The sequence below is a fragment of the Hermetia illucens genome, chromosome 1, assembly GCF_905115235.1.
Source record: "Hermetia illucens chromosome 1, iHerIll2.2.curated.20191125, whole genome shotgun sequence".
NCBI classification, from domain to species: domain Eukaryota; kingdom Metazoa; phylum Arthropoda; class Insecta; order Diptera; family Stratiomyidae; genus Hermetia; species Hermetia illucens.
The window spans coordinates 129,674,306-129,694,578 of NC_051849.1; the positions used below are offsets into that span (position 1 = coordinate 129,674,306).

The following is a 20,273-nucleotide window of genomic DNA, read 5'->3' on the forward strand; positions in this document are numbered from 1 at the left end:
TGGCAGTTATTTATTTAAGTCTCTTTGGACTTCTCACCTTCTATGATGGTCAAGGGTCATCAACATCTCTTAGTAAAATTGTTTTCCCTGTGCTTATTGTCAGCCATATTCTGGAAGCGGTTCGTGCTGAACTTGATAAGCCTAATTCCTCCCCTCCTGCGAGTAGAGTGCACGTTGGAACACCATTCTTCACACTGACTACATAGCAATGGTCTGAGTGCTGACTAAATGGATGACCCACAGCAGGAGCTCCAATCAACGGTGTTCAGGGATGGTTTCAACAACTGTACTACTGTGACTATACAGTTGTACCAAGGCTTAAAGGCGGATCTTAGTCCTATTTTTTTCCCACTAGTAACTCCCTCAATAATGGAACGGTGTTGGGTTATTACTAGCGGAGACGAGAACGGAAGTGGTCCTCATTATAAATCTCCTACGCATATCTAAGGATTATGAATCAGGTTGTTTTAAATGCTTTCGAACGGTGATTCATATAAAGATAGAGTTACTTGTCTCGTATTTTTATTTGGGAATTGAGTGGTTTTGAGTCTGCTACCTACTTTGATGACTGGCGGAGTCAGTACCAATCAATTCATAAATAAAAATAGAGTTGTTTGGATCCAGGGCTTCGGCAGCCTCTTTTCTGTTGATTGATTTGATGCACACATACATTATTTCACCTTATATAATTACTTCCATAAATGAAGTTAAAATAAAAGGAACCTACAAATACAAGGATCAGAGCTAGGTGAGCCTGAAAAACTGTTTCTCTACTCGCCCAGTTTGACAGTGCCAAGAGGACTGGGAAAATGTCACGTCTATGGTTGCATGAATAAAATTTTTATATCCCCATAATCTGAGTAGAAGAGTGCATCACTTATTATCATAAAGAAGCACTGACCGTTTCCTCAGTCTAATTTAGAAAAATATTCTAAGTCACTTGCCTGAAGGGAGAACCTTTCAGTGAAAAGTATTCTGCATCGTGAACAACTAGTTTGCCATATGCCCCTGCGGTTAACGATTTACAGAGGTCGCTAAGGTCAGTTCGAGTGAGGCTGATACCAGTTACAGTCGTTTGCAAAGTTGGCCAAAAACACAGTTACTGCTCGGCGAGCAATCGCTGGCTCATATTCAGATTGTGAACGTTTAGATTTCATTGAACTTTATGGATTTGGGATATTGGCGACCTTCTTCTAAATGTTTCATAATTCCCTTGAAGTATGAATGAGAAGTAATGTCAATTATCGTTTTAACCCTGATTTGCGGTACTCTTAAGCAGTAATACCATATATGTTAGTGTGAGATTCGAGTATGTGCACATATGGTAAGTAAATGCAAACATTACATGTTTTTACATCTGCTTTCTTCGGTAATTCCGCGATGAATCTCCTCCTCATAAACGCACCATCGAGAAGTTACCTGACCTAGAAATTGCTCAGTTTACTGGCACAATTCACGGTGCTGCGAACTCAGGTTCTTGGACTGTAGTGTAATCTGGAGGTGCATTAACTTTGTTAAGGTTGATCTTGCGCGCGGGAATTGTTGGGCTGCTAATTTGCGCGTAATCAAGTTGATATCTTAAGAATCTTGATGCCTTTCGCTGGGCCCCTGAGAATGAGCCACTTTAGTGTTTGGTAGTTTCTCCTGGAAGCAGATTTGCCAGGTTCTGGTTTCGTTTGAAATTGTTGAGTGCGGAATGTTTAGTTTTCACTTTGTTGGGGCCACAGTGATGTTATCATGTTAATAATTTCATAATCATGTTTAGTGTTATTTTGGTGCAGAGTGCTATCATTATTTCGTGTGTCTATTGGTCGTTATCAGCGGTTCCTCCATTGCATTCGAAAAATTGGCCGCCTATGAAAGCCTACGACATTTGGAATGTGGAAGGAAGTAATCAAGTTGAGGTTGACGATGTGAAGGCCAAAGAATCTGATGTGGAAATGAAGAAACTTCCCGGGCTTGAATCATTTCGTTGGAATGTTCCGAGGCAAAACTCCCGCCAGAATATTGGAATTCCACGTAAAAGTAAAGGTGAGTTTTTCCAGTTAAACAGTTTATATTGTCGAAGTGTTGCGAGTGAATCGCATTGATAGTGCCTCAGGCAATTCTACGAATGGTTTTTCATGCCGTTTCATATTCTCAAACCTAAATATTTGTAAATTTCACTTTCCATGATAAGTTCTCATGGCTGTCTCCACGAAATCCATAAGAAATTACATGAACACTTTGTATTTGCTTACCGTCGTCAATGTAGAAAATAATTTTATATTTTATTCAAAGCTTTGGCTGCAGATGAATTAGTTTTCAATATCGTCTAGTCAGTTGAAAATCGGGTGCGACTTCCGAGTTCTTTCAATCAACAACCATTGACATGAAATTTAGGGTGGAGGCATACGAACCCCCCCCCCCGCCTTCGGGGTGGGACATTTTTTTCGAAATGACGACAGAAATCGATTAACTGGTCAATTCGAAGCAAAACATGTTTAGTGAAGATTTTTCGTACAAGTAGTAGTTTTAAAGTTATTCATGTTCAAACATGTATTTTCATCGAAAAAATTTCTTTCAACGGTTTCTCGCAAATAATTCGAAAACCATGCACTAATCACCAAAGCTCTTTTAAAGTGTTTAAGAAAACTTTGAAAGTGGGGTCAGTGAGATAAACAGAAACGGAGCTGTAATCAAAATAATGTAATTACCTGAATATAAGAATCAATAAAAGTAAAACCTGATTTTCTCATATCAATTTAAAGTAAGCCGAATCCATTGAAAATATATTGTATTTAACTCCTCGAAATAAATTCCAAAAATTTGGTTGATATGCGTAGCTTTTCCCAAATATTTTATATTTTAATATCTCAAAAAATAAACAAGTCGGGAAACCGAAAGCTTGACGCTTCAGGTATAAAAGGTCCCTATGTGAGGAGCACAACGTAGTTCTCCGTTGGCTTATAGCATTGACCCGAGATATTGAAATCGCTCAGTTCTGGGCAGGTTACTGCCATTGCCAGAACTGAGCGATCTAAATATCTCGAAGGTTAGGTTACTGCCATTGCCAGAAATCAGCGATTTAAATGTCTCCAGTCAATGCTATCAGCCAATGGTGTGGTAACGTAATTCACGCTAACGAGAATTCAACAACCAGTATTGGTCAGAACATCGAAAGCAATGGTAAGCAACCAAAAATCCGGCCAAAACCATGGTGGATGAAGATTTAAAGGTCTCGCGATTACATCATAATCAGGCATTTAATAAAATAAAATGACGAAATCGATCACCACGAGCCGACCACGCTTGTGAACTGAGGGCTGAAGAAAAAGAAAAAGATGTGAGGAGCGACGAGTGCACGATAGCTCCGTGTAATACAGCTTAAAATTCCAGCGCCCTCTATTTTCTAGAAAGCGATTTAAATAAATCATTTGATGGAAAACCCTGTATTGATGATAGTAAACCTCACACGCTTCACACTCTGAGTTTAATATTATTAGCAAATGCCAAGAATTTAACCAACATCAAATATAAACAAGTCGGGAAACCGGAAGCTCAGCGCTTCAGGTATAAAAGGTTTTGTGTATTTCTTTTATAAGGAGATTTGGGCGTGCATTTGTCCCATTAGCATGTAGCACGTAAAATATGCATATATGATATTATGTGAAAATAGCCACTTTCAAGTGATATTGACATTCATAGTCTTGAATTTGCAGAGGAGCGCAGATTTGACCTAGTATAACTTTGTTAGTAATAGTGCGATTTTCACCAAATTTGGCACGATCATGATCTATACTGTAGCCTACATTGCTGCAAAATTTTGTGATTCTAGGGTGAACTTAAGGGGGGTTTTTCTGTCAATTACTAAAAATTATAGTAATATACTATTATTAACTTTATTTGAACAGGTATCGATATGGGGGGTATTTCGGAGCCTAGGCACCATACAGTGGCAGCCCCCTGATTTTTTCCAGATTTTTCGGTTGAGTAGTTCCTGAGAATGGGTTCGTTAAAGAAATGACCACTTTAAACCCCCCGCACTCCCCACCTTTTCAGCAAAAGTCAAAACTAATACCGGTTTCGAAAAGTACTAACCGATACCTTTAATTTGATACCCCACATATATTTGATAAAAAAAAAATTTACACCCCCCTTTTGCATGTATGGGGACCCCCCCTTAAATTCGTCGTAAGAGGATGTAACTCACTATATGCGTGAGCGTTCACAGTTCCCACCATTCTACCAAATTTGGTGTCAATCGCTACAACCGTCTCCGAGAAAAATGCGTGTGACGGACAGACAGACAGACAGACAGACAGACAGACGGACAGACAGACAGACAGTAAACCGATTTTAATAAGGTTTTGTTTTACAAACAAAACCTTAAAAAGGGCTAGGGAGAATTAGATTCTTGAATGGATTTTTAATATTTCACTAGAATGTCAATTATTCTCGTTAATTGTGACGTTAGCATCTTATTTGTATGGCTTGGGATGCTGTTAATTAGCACGAAATTGATAAGTTTCAATTTCTATACCTTTGACACTAATAGTTGGATTTTCATGGAACTTGGCATGTGTATGCACGTGACTGCCCTCTATGTCGGTGCAAAATCTAGTAAACCTTAACTTAAGGGGAGTTTTTTAGTCAATTTCTAAAAGTTGATAATATACTATTAGTAAATTTATTTGAGCAGATACCGGAATGGGACATCTCTCGAAGATTAGATTTCACATAAGTGTTTTACACAAAACCTTAAAAAGGGCTGCAGATAAATAGATTCTTCATAAATGCGACTTTAATATTTCACCTGAATGTCAATTATTCCTGTTAATTATGACGTCAGCATCTTATTTGCATACCTTTGGAAGCAGTAAATTCGCGCGAAATTGCTAAGTTCGAACTGCTATAACTTTGGCGTTAATTTCCAGATTTCCACTAAATTTAGCACTTATATAGAAAATATTCTCCTCTATGCTGGTGCAAAAGTCCTAGGTGAATTTAAGGGGATCCTAGGGTGAATTTAAGGGGATCCTAGGGTGAATTTAAGGGGGGTTTTACAGTAAACTTCTACAAGGTAGTAATACACTATTAGTAAGTTTATTTGAGCAGATATCGAAATGGGACATATTTTGAGGCCTAGTTTCATCTAAGCGCACCACCCTGATTTTTTTCGGATTTTTAGGTTGGGTAGTTTCGGAAAATGAGTCCTGTCTCACTTCAAGTGCATACATTTTGACTCCTTACTCACGCACTTTGCAATTTATGCCAAAACTAATGTCAGTTTCGGAAAGTACAAATCGAGACCTTTCATTTGATACCCTACACAACTATATCCGGTGAAATCCCCCCTTTGCATGTATGCCCCCCTTCTTACTCGCACATTTTCTAATCTATGCCAAAAGTTCCCTTTTGAACTTTTATTTGATACTACACATTACTATATTCGGCGAACAAAATTTTTATATCTCCCCTTTGCATATGTGGGAAGCCTCCTTTAACCTGCACATAAATTTATGCCACTAGCTGTATGCGTGGGATTTCATAGCTCCCATCCGTTTGCCAAATTTCGTTCGGATAGGTTTAGCCGTTTTGGAGAGAAATGCGTGTGACAGACAGACAGACAGAAATACAGACATTGAATCGATTTTAACAAGGTTTTGTTTTAAACAAAACCTTAAAAAGAGTGAAAAAATACAAAAGCACAAAAATGTGGCTTTCTTCTCCATACAATGTTAAGTCAGTAGTTTTTCACTAATTTTTTTTTAATAAAAAGTTTTTTTCGGATAAATAATACTTTTTTCTGAAACCAAGCATTCTATACCCAACAAATTTCCAGAATTTATTGCCAGGGGTTAAATACAGTAGATTCTCAAGGGATTCGGCTTACTTTCCACTTATATGAGAAACCTTTCAATTTATATGAGAAAACCAGGTCGATATCCCTAAAAGCTGTCTGGCGTCTGGCCTACGCCAACGCTACATCTGAGGCAAGGTCTGCCAGGTCTTTTTTTCTACAATAGTTATTTCCCTTATAGACTTTCCGGGAGGGATCATCCTCACCCATATGGATTAAATGACTTGTCCACCCCAACTTATTAAGCCGGATTTTATCCATTTCGTCGTTTAGGGGGCCGAAAATTCCTCGAAGGATTTTGCTCTCGAAAGCGGAAAGGGTTCGCAAAATGTTGTTAAAAATACAAGCCACTGAGGAATACATGAGGACTGGCAAGATCATTGTTTTGTACAGTCAGAGCTTTGGTCTTATGGTGAGACGAGCCGAGTGGAACAGTTTTTAAGGTTTTGTGTAAAACCTTATTGTGTAAACACAAAACCTTATTAACATCGGGTTACTGTCTGTGTGTCTGTCTGCCTGTCCGTCCATCCGTCACACGCATTTTTCTCGGAGACGGTTATAGCGATTGACACCAAATTCGGTAGAAAGGCGGAAACTGTGAACGCTCACGCATATCCATCATTTTACGACAAATTTAAGGGGGGTGGGGGGTCCCCATACATGCAAAAGGGGGGTGTACATTTTTTTTCATCAAATATAGTCATGTGGGGTATCAAATTAAAGGTCTCGGTTAGTAATTTTCGAAGCCGGTCCTAGTTTTGCCTTTTGTTGAAAAGGTTGGGAGTGCCGGGGGTTGAAAGTGGTCATTCTCAGCAACTACCAAACCGAAAAATCTGCCTAGGCTCCGAAATACCCTCCATACCGATACCTGTTCAAATAAAGTTAATAAGGGTATATTACTATAATTTTTAGTAATTGACAGGAAACCCCCCTTAAGTTCACCCTAGAATCACAAAATTTTGCAGCAATATAGCATGATTCTGCCAAATTTGGTGAAAATCGCACTATTACTAACAAAGTTATACTAGGTCAAAGCTATCGCTCCTCTGCAAATTCAAGACTATGAACGTCAATATCACTTGAAAGTGGCTATTTTCACATAATATATGCATATTTTATGTGCTACATGCTAATGGGACAAATGCACACTTAAATCTCTTTATAAAAGAAATACACAAAACCTTTCATACCTGAAGCGTCTAACTTCCGGTTTCCCGACTTGTTTTAAGCTGCAATAGGCAATTTCATTGTCGTAGCTGTTATCGGTTGTAATTTTCGACTCTCGATAAGAGAATTTATTAACGGTTTAAGTTTAGTTGCCTATCTTTATTGTTCTTATTTGACCAGTGCGATTCGATGTTGTTGATTCCTTGGGTTTTGGTGCTACCGTTACTACTTTCTCTCGCGCCACCTGCTCGATCTGAATGAGGTCCATCTCGGGTTGTTCTTCCCATAATGTCAATACCGTCAGCGTGGCCTAGTAGTTGGGTGGGCTTGAAGAGGATGATGCCTCTTGCATTAACATCTGCATCTCCGATCGCTTTTTCCAGAGCCAGATTCAAGAGGACGTATGATATGGCATATGTTTTAGGGGATACTGAATTTTCTCATGGCCGTGTAGAGTTTTACCCTAGCTATGCTATCATAGGCGGTCTTAAGTCGATGAAAAGATGGTGCAACTGTCCGTCACATTCTGATTTATTGGTGAAACTTCCGCGCCTGGTGCGGCTGCTCCGTGTGCTTTTTAAATTCACAGATTTGTTGGTTTGCTGTAGCGATGTATTGTATACCAATCCCACAATAAAGTGAACGGGCTGAGATGCGAAAACCCATGCATGTATATATATGAAGACTTTTCGTTAATTTTTTTCTGCATTGTATCTTGTACGTTATGCTCTTGAGAAAAAAACAACTAGAAACATGTTTTCAAGCGCGAGTGATGTTGGCTATGCAGCCCAGACGGACGGAGAACAAGTCCTGTTCCAAGAACTCGATAATTGACAATCTATATATATAACAAGTCGGGAAACCGGAAGTTGAACGATTCAGCTATGAAACGTTTTGTGTGTTATATAAGAATATTTGTGTGGGCTTTTGCCTCATTTGTACCTAGTTTGTAATGTTTAGTTTAGTTTGGCCATTCACTTTAGTGCGATACTAACGTTCAAAGTCTTATATTGCAATAAATTTGCACAAAAGTGACAACTTTCCCTTTCATAACTATTTACTTATTATATTATCATTGTATTATGTTCTATAAAATAGCCTATGCTGCTGCAAAACTAAATGATTCTCGAATAAACATAATGGGGTTACTAGTTAATTTTTTATAAAATACAGTAAAATAAATATAGTAGCACACTAGCTTTTTTAAACAGATATTGGTAGGGAGTGTATTTTCAGGCCTAGGTACCATGTGGGTGGACCGAGATATTTCTTTCAAAATATTCACCACCTTTGTAGCGAATATCAAAACTAATATAGGGCTTCCTTTCATTTGATACACCACATGACTATACTCGCTGCATGTAGTTTTATACATACCTTTTACATGTCCCCTTTAAATTCAATGTAGAATAATGTTTAAAAAATGCATTCATTCATTTCTTAGTGCGCAGTCCAGTCGAACGGAATGTTTCTCCAGTTTTCAGTTTGTTCAGTGATTTTTTAACAAATGCCGCAGCTAGTTCACCGCGACTAAGCCTTATATTAAAAGGTGTACATAGTTATACAGAAACTCTAAGGGAGTCCATTTTTTATTGGCAGTTGAATTTTAGTTCTTCAAAATAACACCAACTAGACGCACCAACTTGGGCTGCAAAATTCGCAGTGCTGTAAGTCAAAGTCCCAGCGGGAAGCGATGGAAAAGCTGTTGGAATATGGACATCAGTTTCAAGCCACCTATGACAGCATAGCCAAACTGTACACGGCCATGAGTGGATTCGGTATTTCGGCGAAATTGATAAGACTGACTAGGCTGATTCTGACCAATGTGCGAGGCCAGATAAAAGCCGCAGGATCCCTCTCGAGATCATTCAACATCAACAATGGTCGAAGCCAAAGGGATACCCCATCATGCGTCCTCTTTAACCTGGCCCTCGAAAAAGTGTTTCGCGATCCATCCTTTTCAAATCCACCCAATACGCATACGTTGACGATATTGACATTATGGGAAGAATAACCCGATATGTATAGTTTACCATTATCTAGATCGAGCAGTTGGCTTGAGATCTCGGGCTGCACATTAATGAAGGCAAAACGAAGTACACGCTGACAACGTCAAAGACCAAATAACCATCAAAATCCAATCGCGCTGGCCGAACGAAAACAATAAAGAGAGGAGACTACAAATCTGAGACCGATGAAAATTTCTTTCATCTAGGGTCGAAAATCACAACCGCTGAAGGTTGTTGGCAGCCACCAGAACCCATTTCAGCTTACAAAAACTGTTTCGCTCAAAATGTCTCACCATAGGATCAAAGCTTTTACAGTACCAGGCAATGATCTTTCCGGTCCTTATGTATTCCTCGGAGGCCTGCATTTTTTTAAACTCTTGAACGCGTTCGAGAGAAGGATCCTTCGAAGAGAGGATGGACGACGATTCCGTAGCCTACAGAATGGCAAAATCTATGAGCGATACCATGCCCTTCTGGTTGTGAATAAAATCCTGCTCAGCAGGTTGCGGTGGGCGGGTCACCTAATGTCTATGGGTGAGGATGATCCAGTCCGGAAAATCTATAAAGGCAATATCTATGGTAGAAAAAGAAGACGAGGCAGACCCTGCCTGAGATGGAGCGATGGCTCAAGTCAGGAAGCAGGAAGATGGAGTAATTGCGTGAAATGTCACCGAAGACAATTTTAATTTGAGATGTCTTAGCAGCGACAAAGGGGATGGGATCAGCTTCGTTTCTTCGATTTATTTTCACTATACGAACAACGGAAAAGAGGAAATTACGAGATTCGAAAGAAAGAAGCACTGGCTCGAAATACTTGAATAGATTATGTTAAGAACCGCTAAAATAGTGTACACAGCCTTAACTTATCTACCGCTGCATTTTACGTGTGAACCCCTCTAGGTTTCAATTCCAAATCATCAACTGCATTCCTATCTCTGTCGCCCTTAAAAAGGGTTTCCGACCAACCAGCTAGATTTTGATATAAGTTTAATGTGTTGCTTCACCCACTAACAAATGTTAGAATTGCATTTCGCAATGGGCAACATAATTTAAAATTATGGGTAGATAACAACAAAGGTGAATAAATGTTTTTCGAAGTGTTCGAAATTTGGATATATTCAACTTTAAATGAGTTTTAAGGTTTCGTGTGAAGTTAAAAAGGTAGTAAGCACTGCCATTTTTTAATTAATATTTCGAAAGGGAGTGAATATCGGAATGGCAAATAGGAAATTGTAAGGAGGGAAATGAAGGTTATGAAGAGAGTTAGGTAAGCAATGCTAAAATATACTGAATGTAGGGAAATTAATTTTTCATCCGCTCGTCACTGAACAAAGAGAACTAAAATGCTGATGCCGAGATACCTCAGACACATGAAACGAATTTGGTCGTTTCGCGTATAAAGGTTTTGCTTTCATCTTGTATGAGGAAATTTTTAAGTGCGTTTTTCCATTCATACATAGTTTAGGATACGAAATAATCCTTCATGTATTACAAAACTCCAACATATACATACCTGTATGTACATATTAAAGACAAAAATATTGCGCTCATTCTCACCAAACGAACATTGCCTATTACTGTGCTCTAATGCATACATATATAAATGTATGCACCTAAATTGCTCGACCGCATTCGAATATTCTGTCTTACTCCGTGCTCAAAAGCATGTATGTACGTAAATGAGAACACTTGTAATTACAGAGAAGTGCATAAAATCCATTCGTAACGCGAACGTTTGCTTCAGTAAGTAGAACTAAGAGTATCGCTTGATGTAGTTAACATACACATTGATTGCATAGAATTATCTATAATTTTGCTCCGGTGTTAATACTAACGGTATCAGGGGAAGTTGGATTGCATCCTACGAGAATTATTGTGCCCTTTTGATGGGTATAGTGTACTATAGTATGTCGATCAATCCTATAAACGACAGGTATTTTGTGATGTCTCCTACTTCCAGGTGTTTTAGCTTAGGGTCTGGTATTAAGTATTCTCCCAGATGCATTTACGTACTTTGCATAAGTACCGGACATTGTCACATAACGAAGGTTACTTTCCCTATAGAATATGTATGCGGACACTGCCGTAGATATTCCCAGGTGGTAGTATACCTTACAGTGACTCGTGAATATTCCGACTAGATCACAATGCTTTTCTCCTCGAGTTGGCTCATATCTGAGTACTCTGGGCTGCTCCACTCCCGATTAGTTCATTCAGTATAGTTCTCCAATCATTCCGCGTCCCTCTTTTATTATTATGGCTACGAACTATTGCCAAATTCCACAAAAGGGCTCTAGCCCATATAACGGCGATTCTTCTCATTCCCTGGCCAGTTGTCTGTTTAATTTCTATGCTATGCAACCTAATGGCTCTCAAGTGATCAAGCTTGCGCTTCCTAGTAAATGGTACAATAGCGGTCTCGGTGGAATTGATGCATAGCCCTGTCCTCCTGCATCAGTTACTAGTGATTCCCCCTTCGTAATATATGGTGTCATTATACCTACCGTTGCAGATTAATAATGATATCGGCAGCGTATTATTTGATCTTTCTTTTACGGTATTTGGTAGCTCCCTTTGGAGGTCATAAACTAATATAGTATTCATTGTTGGTGATAGTTCGCCATCCTATGAGCCTTGTGTTATGTTTCTGACAAAAGAACTACTTGCTGTTGGCAGTTCTACTTGTCTTTATTATTATTATCTGGTTCGATCCAGAAGGGCAGGATGTTCTTCACTGCCTTGCCGAAGAGCATTTTGTATTTCTGCATTCGTTGTGATATCAAAAGCGTTTTTAATCTTAACCAACGAAAACAAAAAAATTTCCTTGGAATCAATTGCATCGTATAATACAATCATCAACTAATATCGGACAGTTTTGATTGATCGCCCTGCCCGGCAACATGCTGGCGATGGATAGTTCTATTGTAGTTGTCTAAGACCCACTCCTACTTGCAGCATAAAGCATTCTCAGAGCAATCGGTTTGTAAGATTTAAGGTGACACGGACCCTTTTTACTTGTTTTTGGAATGATGGTATCGGTTGGTTGGTTAGTTTTGTTAAGTACTTTGTTGAAGTTATTTTCTTACCTAGACAACTGGTTTCGTTTGTGTCAATGGTGACTCTACTACTGGTTCCATTCCAACTCTAGGTGAGCCATGATATTGCCCAATTGTGTTAGAAAGGACTCTCACTCCTATTTACGGTGGTTCCGTACTATTTTTTTAATTTCAGAGCTGCTCTCAACATTGAATCTGATTATTCTGTAATCCGATATCAAAAGTTCATCTCACACCCTCCAGCTCCAGACAAGCCCGCTCATAAGAGTTTTATCTAGGGTTATATCAGGGACCGGTCTTGTTTCCTATATTGCATATTTTTAGTCAACGGCGCAATAACTGGTATCCGGTGTTGAAACTCCAGAAATCCTGATTTTTCCCCGAGTTCCCCCAATTCGCTATCCCTAAAAGCTGTCTGGGGTCCTGACCTATGCCATTGTTCTATCTGAGGTAGAATCTGCCAAGTGTTCTAATTCTACCATAGATATAGGCCGGATCATCCTCATCCATACAGATTAGTTGACCCTCCCATCGCAACCTATTAAGCTGGATTACTAAACGGTCGCTCGTGGTATTGCTCATAGGTTTCGTCGTTATATAGATTTCGGAGTCGTCCGTCGCTTATGGACCTGCCCCTTCGCAAAATTCTTCCCGAATGCGGCCCATACACTTAAATACATAAGAACTGGTAAAATATTGTCTGTCTTTAAGAGCGGTAACGCTATGGTGACATGTTTCAAGCGAAACAGATTTTGTAAGCTGAAATATTATCTTCTTCGTTGATATTGAATGGTCTAGAGAGTGATCCTGCTGCTTATAACTGGCATCGTCCTGCTTAACCTATTGTTAACGATAAATTCAAGAAAGTGCTACTCATTTCCTACAACTAGTTTCACTGCTTTTTTAGATCTTGTTTTCTGTGTTGGCATCGCAGCCAATGAAAAGTTGTAGCACCTTCCTATCGTAGTTCTTTATCAGTTTAACAATCTGCTGACCTTCAAAAAAACATGGACAGCCACGAGATCTCCGGTTAGAATCCTCGAAAGCATTAAAGTGCCAGCATTCTTCTTCCTTGTAGACCGCGAACCTGTCTCCGGTACACCGAAGGTTCTTGGGCCGACACTATTTAAATGTCCTGCTTGGAAATTACCTGTTTGCCTGAGCTACGTTAGTGATGGTCATAAGTTCCATTAATTTTTGGAACTATTTTTCAATGTCGAAGTGTCGCCCTGCTCTTCCAAAATCAACTATTAGTGCCCCGGTGTCTACGGACAAACTTAGGAGATCCAGGTATAGATTGTCCAACCTCTCCTCCTCAATCTGTGACAGCTCTACTTTCCTATGCCTTCCTGCCTACTCTCCTATTTCTTCCTGCCTTTTCGGTTTCCATAACCTTCATGATTCCTTCAGCGATCTCCCATCTTTGTTTTCTCCTTATGCGCATGCAAGGGTGTGTTATTGAATCTCTAGCTGATGTTGCATTTGTGGCTTTCGAATTCTTCCAGGAATCGATTTTCCACCAATATCGCGAGGAGTCTGTTTTGTATTTCGTTTTGCTTCTGAATACTTTCCAAATCCCAGAATGGAAATACCAATTATGGGTGACTACGTTGCTCAGAAGCTGTTCCATACTTACCTTTGTCGTCAGCCATCAGTAATTCTTGGCACTGCAAATCGAATCTCGACCTAAATAAACCAAACGATTCTTTAAACACATACATATAGTAGGTCGGGATACCGGCAGCTGGGCCCTTCAGGTATAAAGGTTTTGTGTTCATCTTATGTGAGAAATTCTCTATACCCGATTTTCCATTCGTATATAACTAATATATAAAATATTCCTTCATATCTTGCCAAACTCCAAGGTACATACAGTATGCAAAATTCGTATTCGTACACCCATTTTTTTACCTATTATTTGTTATTTTTAAGTCAAATATAACATTAAGAGATAAATAAATTGTATATTATTATAGCAAATGAAGAGGTTAATTCATGTACATAATAACAAGTATAAAATATATTTTAAACTTAATAATAAAAACAGTAATTCATATAAAACTCAAAACAAAATTCGTATTCGTACACCTACAGACTTCAAAAAATGTGCTAGAAATATAGTGTTAGCACTTCGTGGGAAATCCTTTTTGTTTTATTATTGCTCTAAGCCTATTTGGCATTGATTGAACTAATTTTTGGGTTAAGTTCGGTGAAATATTTTGTCATTCGGTCTGCAAGGCAGTTTTCAGGTCTTCTTTATTCCTAATACTGTAATTTTTTAGATTCTTCTTGAAAATAGACCATAAATTTTCTATTGGGTTAACGTCAGGACTCTGTGGAGGCGTGTTTAAACACTTTCGATAATTGTAGAGTAGCCAAAGCCGCGTGTGAAGTGCCGTATGCTTCGGATCATTGTCCTGTTGAAATATATACTTCCTACGAATTCCTAAATTTTGTGCACTCTGATGTAAATTAGTTTTAAGAATTTGCACATATTGCTTCGCGTTCATTATTCCATCAATAAAATGCAAGTTTCCAACACCAGAAGCTGCAAAACATCCCCAAATCATCAACGAACCACCTCCATGCTTAAATGTAGGAAGCATGTTTTTTGGATATAGCCTCGTATTTTTTTCTCGCCATATACGAACCCGTCCGTCCGACAACTTTAGATTAATTTTGCACTCGTCTGAAAAAATTACTCGTTTCCAATAACGAAAATCCTTGTTTAGATATCTTTTTGCAAAGTTTAACCGTTTTCTTCTATTGACATTATTGATAAATGGCTTAGAAGCGGGAGTCCGGCTCTGTATACCGAATCTACGCAAATAATTCCGAACACTTTGGAGTGTAATTTTAATTTGGAACTGGTTTTGCAAAAGTCCTGCTAATTTCACTGCACTTATCGTGTTATCCTGTCGAACAACACGCCGAACAAAGGATTGGTGTCTCCTTGACAAAATTAATCTGTTTCCATTTCTTTTTTTCTTCTCGATTCTACCAGACGAATTGTAAATCTTTACTACAGATTGAATTGTCGAGTGACTCCTATGCATCATTTTTGCAATTTGTCTCAAGGATTTACCATCCTTGTATAGCTGTATCACTATCTTACGATCACTGTTCGAAAATTCACTACCTTTTCGACTCATTTGGAAAATTTGTTAAAGAATTAACTCTTTATTTGTAATTCCCAAAACACTTTAGCTCGAACTGTCAACCACACTTTTTCAAGAATTTACCGTTAGAATTTTACAGTGCAAAATGATTAATATCGTACAGGGATTGAGTTCAAGCCGCTAGTCGGGGTGTACGAATACGAATTTTGCTTCGATTGAATTTGGAAATTGTTCTCTTGAACAAACGAGTGTAAATAAAATTTAAGATTAATGTTCTATAACAACTACATACATATTTATGTAAAAAATTGTTATATAGGATTGAACGAATTTTCTATCATTTCTCAGAAATAACCCAAAAACCCGCAAAATATAGGGTGTACGAATACGAATTTTGCATACTGTACATATCAAAGGCATAATTAATGTGTTTTATTCTAAATAAACAGACACTGCACATTGCCAGAGTCATACAGGTCTTAGAGTGCAGTAAATTTACGCGAAAAAAAACTTTGACCTTCTGTAACTTTGTTACTAATAGTTAGATTGTATTCAAACTTTTCAAAACAGTGTTCTATATTGTCGCTTTTGGTGCTCCTAGAGTGACCTTAGATGGGGCTTTCGCGTAACTTTCTTAAATATGGTAATATATTATTGTTAACTTTATTGGAACTGATATCTTAACGGGATGTACTTTGAGGCCTTGATTTCATATAGCTGCATTATGGTGATTTTTTCAGATTTTTCGGTTGGGTAGGTTCTGAGAACGAAACCTGTTGCACTTTTTTGGGCATACATTTTGAGCCTTCGGTCCTTTATATACTTCTATACTTTCCTTTGATAACCCACATAACCATATTCTGCGAAAAGAAATTGTAACCCCCCCCCCTTTTTGCATGTATTGGGAGACCTTAAAAACAATTGAATATTGTTACTGAATTGCAGAATCTTAGGAAGTATCCGGTGAAACATTCTTCAAACACACATAGTGCCGATTTCAATATTGCCATACGATAGGACGGGAATTGAATATTTTCAATATCACTTGAGTATTCCGGTGATTTTTCATTTTGCCAAACCCTTATCTACTTAGTGGATGTCTTTTCCGCTGACTTATTCCCATAGTATCTATTACTACGGGTGATCGTAATTCGGAAACTCTACTCTAAGAAGAGTATATCTACAAAGGAGGTTCAACCCCATCACATTCTTTGAAATTTTATGCAGATGGAAAAGTCTTGCACAAGTTCGGCCGCGACGAAAGTTGCCCGAGCACAATTCCGCGCATAAGGGCTGGTGTTAGTGCCGCGTATATGATGAAGGGCATTGGTGTGCGTCCACATGGTTGCGAGCACCTTCGATGTCGGTATTGAAGTGGTCGCACACTTTATAATCTTTGAAGGGAAATTCTGTCGAACCACGAACTGCAAAATAAGTTTTTATGCTTCTTCTATTACCCAACAATTTGAAAATGTTGGGGCTCCCAATAACATCCCCATCATTTTATCGGATGCTTTGCTCTTTTTGCTGCAGCTTTTATTTGACCCCTTGATTTCTTTTTGGTATCATCAGCTTCCTCCTTTTATCTTATCTCATATGTATAATCCTGATTATGATTGATGATGATTTTTCCTGTCGAAAAACAAAGGGAAGTACATATTACTCGTATATATATCTATGGGATGTATTTTAGTGTCAACAATTTCTTCAATCCTTTTTCCATCCGTTTGCTATGAGTATTCTTGCGAACGTGGAATGGCCAATTGTATATTGGTTGTGCCCACGTTATATATGTATGTATGATGGCCTAAGTTGTGAATAAGGGAAAATGGAGCCGGGGTATGCAAACAATCGGTCAAGCAAAAATCACAAAAAATCTGTAATTTTTTAGATATTTTTTAGCTCATGGTGTTTATTTCATTAGACAGTCTTTTTTTTCGAAAATAAAAACTATCAAAGTGGAAAACTGTTGACCTTTTCTCCTGTTTCGAAAATACAGAAACTATTTTCATGGTAGCCATTGCTTTTGGAAAATGTTCGATTTGTGTACTATAGTTTCCTCCTGAAAACTCAACCCTTTCAAACAACATTGAAGTGGGAGTGGATGGAACTTTCAAGTAAGCGAAATATTGAGTTTGCATAAAACTTTTAATGTGAAGTGCGAAAACTTTTTTGTATGAAGTTTGTGTGGGTCGTGGGAGATCAACCGGATTGCTTGCTACTCAAATGTTTCATTTAACCTCATGGGAGAGGCCAGCACGATAGTTTAAAAACTGAACGGGGTATATGTTGAGTGAGGAGGTATGGGAAATATCGGAATTTCTTACAGTTCATTATTTCAGCAAGATTGAAATAATTGAACGGTTTCGGAACATTTGATAATTTTCTGTTTTGTTACTGACAAAACCAAGTTTCCCAGTTTGACACGTCATCGCGTTCTCCCTGTCTACATGGGCAGAGCTTCGAATTCTTCAATGAATTTTTATATCCAGAACGTGTGCTTTCTATCGAATGTTCCTCGGCGCATTAACAGCGGCAGATGCGCTTTCGCTGCCTTACCTCAAATCTGGAAATGCAGTTATCTCAACACCGAGATCAAGTCGAAACTGTTCACTGCTCATGTTGTTTCTGCGTCGTTATACAAGAGTAGCACATGGAAAGTGACTCCATTGTTAGTCAAAAGCTGCAAGCCTTCCTCCACACTTGTCTGCAATGTGTCATATGCTAGGGTATCCTGACACTATTTCGGAAAAATAATTTGGTGAGGGCACAGGGCAGTTACCCCCCGTTGACGAGTTGATGAGAAGGCAGTAGTGGCAATGGATAGGTCTCACATTAAGGAGATAAGAGCACTTGGGAGAAGGAGTGCGGGCGCTTCGGGAAATTTTGAGGGGAATTGAAGTGCAAACTGTGTACGATGGCGCGTATGTATAATTAACGCATTTTAGGTTCTATGAAATTCCTAACATATGTTTTCTTTTGTAGTAATAGTCGGGGTAATGGCTATGCTGGTGTTAAAACTAATATTAAGGGAATTTAGGTTTTTTCGTAATTGTCCCTGATGTGGCGGCCGTGTTTGTTGATTTCGCCTCATTGAGTCTTCAAGCATATTCCGGAAGGGTCGATGTTTTACTTGCTACTATTGTTTCCTTAGAAAGGAGCTCTAATCAATGAGATTAGGATAACCTACTTAATTGGATCGGGTGACCCATAATTTCTCACATAATCAATAAAAAGAGTAAAGTTATATAAATTTAATTCTTGATTTTCTTTTTGTCTAGCTGCTACTCATCTTAACCCTGAATTCCACAACTCTTATTTTTACTCCGACTCTATCGCCGCCGACTTGTTTATATATTATATATGGCATTGATATTTTGTCTGTCCTTGACTTTAACTTGATGAATCGTTTGGTATAGTCGGCCGTGGTTATATTTACCCAAATTGGCTCTAATTCCATCGGCTCCTGTCAACTTATGGTTCTTAAACTGATGAATTGCGCGGACCGTTTCTTCTATGGTTGTTGATGGCAGCATTTGCCCGTTTTCTTCAACTTGCATAATCCAACTTGCCAAAATTTTGATTGTTGTGCAATTTACCAAAATACTCAACCTGTCACTCCAATTTACCCATCCGATTTCCATTTTTCAGCTCCTTCTTTCGACAGTAGGTGCAACGAGGTGTAAGTGGAATCATCCTCCCGGTTTGCTGGCTTTCGCGTCTAGTGCGGTTAATCTCTGCCGTTTGTGACTACACAAACCCTTTGAATCACACAGTTCTGCCTTTCTTGGTCTGTGAAATCGCTAGTTTACAGCATTATCGAACCAGTAATTGCAAATGTGTTTGTGGTCATACCAATAATAATGTTGTTATTTGCCGATGCTTAATCTCTAGGAGATCAAATAGCTGCCGTAGTTGTGGTATCCATTTCCACCTTATAGAGGTTACGGGTGCCTTGTTTGTGGATGGTTTCAGTTTTTACTCTCACCTGATTGTCAGAGTAGACTGTATAATTCGGGGGCCATTATGTTTTCACCTTCACCAAGGCTGAATATCATCCCCCCAACAATGCTAACGTTTACACCTCAGGTGACGCGGCGGAACTGTTCTTGGTGTTGTCCTGAAATGTGTAGGGATTTTTGAGACAAGGATTGCCGCAAGATTCGATATTGCGGTACTAAAAACTGTAACATAGGACGTGAACGTGGCAAATAAACCCTGCAAGCTACTCTATTTTGGTAGGCCACGCACTCATCGATTTTGCCGTTTCTGAAAGCCTTGGAATATTGAAAATATCGAGTGAATTGTTACCCGTTATGTTAAATAAATTTTGTTTACCGCCGTCGTATCAACCTTGAAGAAGATGTTTCCTGCCCATTACATACACTCCATACAAAGGCTCCCGTGGAAATATCTTGAGAAGCAGTACTTTCCCGATATTGCTTTTCTGAATCTAGATTTGACCGCGTGCCACACAAGCCTATCTGGCATGCACTTTGACCCTACCCAGAGCCAGAGGAACTTGTGTACTGGGTTACTTCCCGTTGCTCTGACCTATAGAAGAGATACCAAAGTGTGGAAGATACATCCAAACTGCTGCGTGTCTCTATTGGCGTTCACCAAGGAAGCGCCCTCTCGCTATTTAACTTTGTCAGCCGATCCTAATGAAACAGGCACAATCACTGTCGGTAACCTGTTCAGAACGTTGCTCTCTGTCAATAGTGAACCGCAGTGTGGTTTGCGGTGTCGCAGTTCATGATTTTGAGTGCTGGTTAGCAACCAAAGACAACGAATTCCGCCTTGGTGTAATGGAGACGAAAATGATCCGCTGGATCAATATCGTGAGATTATTTTAAATCTGGTATAATAAATCACCGTTGAAATTGGTCTGTACCTACCATTTTGTTTTTAATGTCATGCCGATGTAATTTGCGCTGATGACAGCTTATTACCGTAAAATTTACCTAAGCATCGCCTATTCTAGAGTTCAGGTTCCATCACTGCAGTACTAGACCTTTAGGGGGAAATCTAAAATCATCTTAAAAAAAAATCATTTGGAATTTAGTCAGGAATATTTTAT

General features: G+C 38.8%; 1 protein-coding gene across 2 annotated transcripts in view; it reads left to right on the forward strand.

The window, feature by feature from the left end:
• The first annotated feature begins 1,218 nt into the window (after positions 1–1,218).
• The window catches only part of LOC119660700, a 184,037-nt gene continuing 164,982 nt past the window's right edge, over positions 1,219–20,273 (forward strand). The window contains exon 1 of one of the 2 annotated variants that reach the window (XM_038069346.1): positions 1,219–1,324. In XM_038069346.1, coding sequence (XP_037925274.1) covers positions 1,312–1,324 — 13 coding nt within the window. In that variant the 5' untranslated portion in view covers positions 1,219–1,311. Of the gene's footprint in view, positions 1,325–1,456; positions 2,032–20,273 lie in introns of those variants that run through there. The other variant, XM_038069339.1, reaches the window with a different exon arrangement.